Here is a 7,345-nt window from a genome sequence, read left to right on the forward strand (position 1 = left end):
AAAACACTGTAATATTATGAATACATCCTTAGTTTTTCCAAGCATACCTTGTAATTGCGCCCGTGTTTATCCAACAATGAAATAATGGATTTGATGTGGTCCTCAGCTATTAGATTCAAAGCTTCAGGGCTTTCAATCAGGATGCAATGCAACACTTCCAAAATACCTGTATGAAGGCCACAGAAATAATGTTGTCATTAAATTATCTGTGCAACCAAACAGTCTAAAAGCTCAGTAAGCAACAGTCTCTTAAGAGAAGCTCTTTTCTCCAGCCTAAGAAGAGAACACATTTAATGTTGAATTATGATTATTATGTGAATCACATTAGACATAAATGCATTATAAAGCTTTTAATTTCTGTTTTCTTTTGAAAATAGCCACTATTTTGAAGCCACCTGAGAAAAATGCAAGCTCAGCTCCATTTGAAGGAGAGAGAGAAAAGTTTTAGGAGGGAGCACTGTATAGAATTTTGATATTGTTTAGCATCTCATAGTGAAAAAAAACAAACAACTTGTCTCTCTCTACATGTATATCCTATTCGTAGTTCCTCCCACAAACTGTTGCTCAGTAGTAATTGAACAGCAGTCTGACCTAATCTATTAAAACACCAAAGTCACATGTAACAAAGATGGGATGTGGGATTGAATATATCGAATGTATAGAATGAAAGCATGCCACAAAAATGTCTATTTACAGATAATGCTTTGCTCAAATAATTTTTTTTAATTTTTTTTTTTTTTATAAGCAGCAGTGTATTAGTTTTCTAAACCAGATTGTTTTCAAGAAAAACTGCTCTGCCATTTATTATGTAAGGCAGCTGTGTATGGTTTATTGATAATTATTTTATTATAATGAAAGTCAGTCTCACCTGAGGAAGATTCTAATCTATCCAATTTGCTTATTAGCCAATCAAGATTATGGGAAAATTGAGTACAATTGTTTCTGTTGCCACGAATGAGAGCAGCTGAAAAACAAACAACAAAAGGAGTAATTTTATAACATGAGATGTCATTTTTACAACATCAGGGTTAGTCACATATATTTTAACACAATTTTTATAACAACTTCACAAAATAATAAACAGACAAATCCTAAAAACACATTATGATAGTAAACAATTAACATTTTAATTTATCTGAATATCAAGAACTGAAATAACTTCTGAAAAACATGCAGTTTTTTAAGTGGAGAGTGTCTACTGGATAAACAAGAATTTCAGGAAAAAATATTTTTTATCTATGTTTTATTTTATTGTTAAATTGAAAATATCCACCACCTTTATTTAATGCAAATGTCAAGCACTGTCATGATCAGCAGGCTGAAATATTTCTTTTTCTATTCCTTCTACAAACCAGTGGGAAGTCCACATACAAAAGTTTCAGCTCAAGTGCAGGTTTGGTATGCTTCTGTTTAGCTTTACTTTCTGATTAAAATTTATTCTAGAATGGGTAGCTTTATTCTTCAGCAGTGCAGAACACAATGTTAGATGACTGCGGTTGAAAAGTTCATCAGCATTCAAGTATTTTGAGCACTACTGATTTATTTATTTATTTTCCAAAAGTTATCACTCCTCATAGAAAAACAAAAAAAGACTTTTGTATACAACTGTCAAGTATGTTTGTTATGAAGCATTAACCTAATATTAAACATGTCATAACAAGTGTGTTCAAGATGTACATGCAGAATAAAAGACAGTTTTTTCGTCTTACTTTTTTTACACTCAGAAGACTGAGGTAAAATGAAGGCAATGATGTTTTCTAGAGCAATGAGAAGATTTAACCAGAAGCGTCTGCATGTCTGTGCTATGTGAATAACCTCATGCTTCAAATCACTCCCTGTGGTTTGTTTTGTTCTTATCCTGACTCTCAACTTGCATATTTTACTACGTTTCAGGACTAACTTTTGAATTTATAAAAATTTAAAAATTGGAATGTATTTAAACTCCATCAGAAGACAAGATTCTCCTATGTAAGGAATTATGCAACTTAAGTATCAAATTGCTGATTTAAAGAAATACACATATATACACACTTCACCTACTCTATAGTTTTGGCTCTATTGCACCACAGAAGCAGTTTATTCTAGAAAGCATGGCATTGAAATTGAAACAAATATTTTAATTAATGTTTTATGTAATTATTTATATAAACTTTTATATTTGAGCCACCAGTGACAAACATGGATATAGTAGACCTAAATGTTGTGACCATCACCTTTAGGCTTGTATTCAGTTTCATATATAAAGACTGGTTTTCTTTTTTGTTTGTTTTCATTTAAAAAAAATAATGCACTCCTATTTGCACAATACATGTACATCTATTTTTTAAAAGCTTCACATTTGGCATGCTGCACCGATCTTTTCCTAGCTGAGGTTTATTTTTCTCATATCATTGGTCAATAAACTTTTCTCTGTAATAACTATTAGTAAGTATATGGAATAAATTATTTAATTTACATGACAGAATGAATAACACACCAAGTATTCTTTGGTGGTGCAGCAGCATGTAGAATATAAAGAATACATATCCTGCTTTCTTACATTAGTAGATTATTGAAGAACATACCTAACAATTTGTAAAGGAGATTCAAAATTTCCTTCCATGCTGTGCCATGTTCTTCTCTTGCAATTCCTGCAAAATGAGCTGTGTTGTTGTAGTCATTTAAGCGATCAATGCAATTCAAAACTAATGCCAGCATTCCCTAAACACACAACAGAGAAGAAAAGAAACTGTACATGAAAAATAATTTGTTGCTGTCCTTTTAAAATATTGTTTTCCTATACAAATTTAAAACTTACAAAATGATATATTAAGAAAAAAATCAAACTATTGTGCTGGCAATATGTGTTTTTCTGTATTAGTATCATCCATTTTATGGAATGATTTCGTATTGTTCCTACTCTGCTAATTCTATAAAAGTCAAAGAATAAACAAAACTGACAATAAAGGCTTTTATAAGTTTTTTGAACAGAGTCCTTTTTACATAAAATCTTCCTTATATGGGAAACAAGCCATCCCACTATTAAAATTTATATACAAAGGATTTTTTTTTTTAATTATTAAAAAGGTGGAAATTTTACCATCCCATAAAATATCTGTTAAAAAAAAACACATACAAATATTAGAATAGATTTTAATTTCAGTTGATTGGAGAATAAAATGGTATTTAAAACCTTCATGCAATCCAAACGTCTAAAAACATTGCTATTTATATTGAAGTTTAACTGTTTCGTTCTCAGAGAGGAGCAATTGTACAATTATGTAGTGCATGTCATTCTCTAACACAAACAGTCTTCCAGTCTCTAAAGATAAAAAATCCCTGTTTCACACACTGGTGGACATAAGAGACAGCAGAAATAACATCTATAATTTATCCAAATTTCATTACTCATTTGAGGTGTCCAGAATGTAGAGAAAAAAATACATTCCTTGTCACAATCTTTTATTTTTAAAACTACATCTGCTTAAAGATGCTCAAAATTATTAAGAACAAATTTTATGAAAGGGGGCTTGTGGTCTGTGACAAATGAAGTGAAAAATATGTAACAGCAAGTTGTCATATGACATTACAATATATTTTTATATATATCAGCTATGAAACTTGACATTGTAAACCATATGCCTGCATCTAGATTACAATGTTTCAGGTTCTCCTCAAAGTTTCTCATATGATACACGTAATATTACAATGTTTTAACAACTCTTTTCTCTGTACCTCTTCTTTGAATAGATTTTGTCTGTTTTTGAGTGACCGAAGCTTGCTTTGTTTATCTTCATGTTCCAGGTCTTCTTTGGGAAGCTGGAAGTAAGTAATCAGATCTTGTAGAGTCTGAGCCATCTTCTCAATAGGCAGGGCAGTGGGTGATACTGTTCTGTTGTTTCCACTATGGAAAACAATGAGAAAGACTGTCAGCATTATTAATTTTCCCACTGTAATTTGCAGTTATGTGTAGCAGCCTATTTTCTGTTGGTGTCGAAATAAAATCTTTTTATACATATGACATAGGTATATGAGCAGCAGTTTCTCTGAATTGCAAGTAATGCACCAGAGCACATAACAACAGGACAAGGGGTAATGGTTTTAAGCTAGAAAAGGGTAGATTTAGATTGGACATTAGGAAGTTCCCTGGAACAGGTTGTTTAGAGAGGTGGTCGAGGCCCTATAACTGGAGACATTCAAGGTCAGGCTTGATAGGGCTCTGAACAATCTGGCCAAATTGGAGATGTTCCTGCTTGTTGCAGAGAGGTTGGACTAGGTGACCTTTACAGATCCCTTCCAACCCAAGATATTCTATGATACTATGATCTATTGTTTGGGTGTCCAGTTCCCAGAGCTTCCTGAAGTGAAATCTTGTTTCCCATTCTGCACTGATGTAAAAAGAGAGAATGATTTAACAAAAACAAAAACAAAAACAAAAATAAAATTGCAGAAGAGACAATATAAATTTAAAAAAAAATAACTGAAAGATATACTTAAGTCTTTTCTGGCAGTAATTTATTTTGTTTAGACATTTTAAATCCTATTGATGATATAGGCATAGCATGCAGATAAACTAAGAGAGTACCAGTATTGAGGCTGTACACCCTCCCATCTTTTTCACAAAAAACACACAAAAATACCAGGTAATCCTAACCATGAATCAAGTCTTCTGTATCAACTCTATATAAGAAATAAAGAAGGGTGGGATTTAAAAATAGAAAGCTTTTCAAGGAACCTCATTTGTCAGCAAAATAATGTCTCTTTCCTGTTCAAACATTTGCTCAATCATTGGGTGACAGTCCAATTCTTCAGGGTCTGACTCACTATTACAAATAGTCTAATCTAGGAGGAGCTGATTGCTGACAGAGACGGCTCTGTTTTTATAACAGCACAAGAAATACAAAAGAGTAATGTAGCTCCTGGTGATACTGAGGAAGTAATGTTTTAAACACAATCTTATATGGTATGTTCTGTGGAAGCAAATTTTTATTTATAATCTATTTTTTCTTTATTTTTTCATCTATTAGGCAGTATTAAAAGAGTGATCACATGGTGATTATAGTTAACATTTCTGTTAAGCGTTATTGTGTGTTCTTATAAGATGTTCTCAGCAATTATAAATGAACATGCATTGACAAAGAATTGTATTTTACCCAAAAAATATTCAGACAAAAGCATATCATATGGGAGAACTACAGTGAAAGAAACATGGAACTTTCACTGAATTGAAGATCTTTGTCTTGGTCCTTGTTATAAATCTATTAGCATGTAAGATCAATGTAATTAACAATTTAAAGAATGAGAGAAGGGAAGGGGAACAAAAGCAACAATAGAAATAGAATAAGAAAAATTATGTTTCAGACTGCCCCATATTTTCAAACATAACTAAAGGTGTTACTCAAAAAGTCAAACACAATCTCACATGTAAGACAGTTCTCATGATACTTCCTTTCACTACCCAAACACTAAAAAAACCCTCATCAGAACAATCAGTTTACAACTATTTCCATGTAAAGACTCAAACTTACCCATAACTGAGAGCTGTCAAAAATTAAGCTAAATTAACAAGTGACAGAAAATATTCTGAACAGTTTTCTACAAATTGACAAGCCAGATTATACAAAGCAGTAGAACAAACCTTTCTAAGCACAACATGTACTTTGACTGGAAAAAATTAAGATTAAGCATGTGCATTAATATGGTGAAGGCAAGATAATTTTGATTCAGAAAGCCTATTTCATAAATAATATTGTTTAAATACAGGCTTGAATCCAGAAAACAAAACTAGGGCTGCAATGTGATAAATACAGTATCTCTTCGTTCTCATTTTGTCAGTGATTCAGTAAGACTCAGCTTCTCCTGAGGATGCAAATGCTCATCAGTCAGAAACAAAGAATTTAGACAAAGTGCTTTCAATGGTATTTGTGCCCAACGTGCTTGTTTTGCTATTGGCCAAGACTGTATTTTCCAATGAAAAGAAAGGTATTATGTTGCCACATGTGTGGTAAGGGTATTAAACAAGTACTTGACAAGTATATGTCTTTATGTAATCATCTCAATAATTCAAGATTATGACAGAGCAAGTTTGGTGTCATATTAATTTTTTTAATTCTCTGACTTTGTAATATACTTTGTAGTATTGTATCCATGCTTAGGGTACTCATATATAGCATGTTTCACAACACCCAGGTACCCAAGGGCTTTGGGGTTTTTGTCTGTGGAAACAGCCACATTAGTTTTGAATTCTTACTGAAGTATAATCACTAAGTGCATTGTTTTCTAATACAGCAAAGATTTGGAAGATAAATAGCATTTAGAAGGTTGATTCTATTGATTCTGTTGATTCTATTCAAAAGTCTTGGAATCACCACTTGAATTATTCCTTAAAATCACATAAAGCAGCTGTCTCTCTGCTGAACTGTTACTGATTTTGGATACCCATAAATCCATTCCACTGTAAATACATGTGTTGGTTTAAACAGGACATTTAAGAGTGCTCATATAGTCTTTCAGCTGAGAGAGAGAATTTAAGAAGTTGTTTCTTTTACCTCCTCAGCTGATAGTTAATCTTCTGTCCTAATTGTTGTTACTGCATATAATCTGTTGTACTGCATATAGTTCACCAGAGAGAAATGCCTCTCCTCTGATCTTTAAATCTTCCAGGTATGATCAGAGGTGTGGATCAGAGAGGTAGGAGGATCAGCAAGATGGGTGATTGAAGATACATGTAAAATATTTGCACCCAGATTTTGAAGGCAATAAACTGGTATTCTCCTCCCAGACATGTAAAGATTTATTTTGTATTTCCTTCTAGTATTTATTTGCGTGGACTTCGTTTCCCATTGCATTTTTTTCTCTAAACAGTATTAGGCAGGAGATAAAGATTCTGTTACAGAAATTCTTATAATTTTAGAATACTTTAAAGAACAAACAAACACAATTGTATATAAAATGGCAACAACTACCTTATAAACTGGCTGAATAAGCTTGCAGTATTGCGAATGATTCGAGCAGCCTGGGATTCCTCATTCTGACACCTTTGTAAGGTTAGACCATCATCCATATGGCCTTCTTGGTGTAATATAACCTATTGAAAGTCAGCAATTATCACAAGAATTATTTAAGAACCATTGTGCTTAAAAATATTTAGTAACTTATTTCAATATTCAGTAATTGTATGTATATTGAGATACCACTTTTAGTCACTTTATCTGAACACCTACTTATTAATAACTTAAAAATTTGTCAGTCTCACAAAAGTTATTCAGAGAAGACATTTTAATGTACCTTTCTTCATAAAATATACATGTATATCAAATATTTTTCAATTGAAACAAAAATTCTGTCTGTATTCTGCTTGTCAGGG

At 32.2% G+C, this 7,345-nt stretch overlaps 1 protein-coding gene across 1 annotated transcript in view; it reads right to left on the reverse strand.

Moving 5' to 3' along the window:
* The window catches only part of RYR3 (ryanodine receptor 3), a 191,404-nt gene that overhangs the window by 129,693 nt on the left and 54,366 nt on the right, over positions 1 to 7,345 (reverse strand). Inside the window, exons 12-16 of the mRNA XM_010007742.1 lie at positions 6,945 to 7,066; positions 3,715 to 3,883; positions 2,565 to 2,700; positions 869 to 964; positions 48 to 166 (exon numbers count right to left, since the gene is read on the reverse strand). Coding sequence (XP_010006044.1) covers positions 48 to 166; positions 869 to 964; positions 2,565 to 2,700; positions 3,715 to 3,883; positions 6,945 to 7,066 — 642 coding nt within the window. The remainder of the gene's footprint in view (positions 1 to 47; positions 167 to 868; positions 965 to 2,564; positions 2,701 to 3,714; positions 3,884 to 6,944; positions 7,067 to 7,345) is intronic.

Source organism: Chaetura pelagica, unplaced genomic scaffold (assembly GCF_000747805.2).
Source record: "Chaetura pelagica isolate M959 unplaced genomic scaffold, ChaPel_1.0 scaffold70, whole genome shotgun sequence".
Taxonomy (NCBI): domain Eukaryota; kingdom Metazoa; phylum Chordata; class Aves; order Apodiformes; family Apodidae; genus Chaetura; species Chaetura pelagica.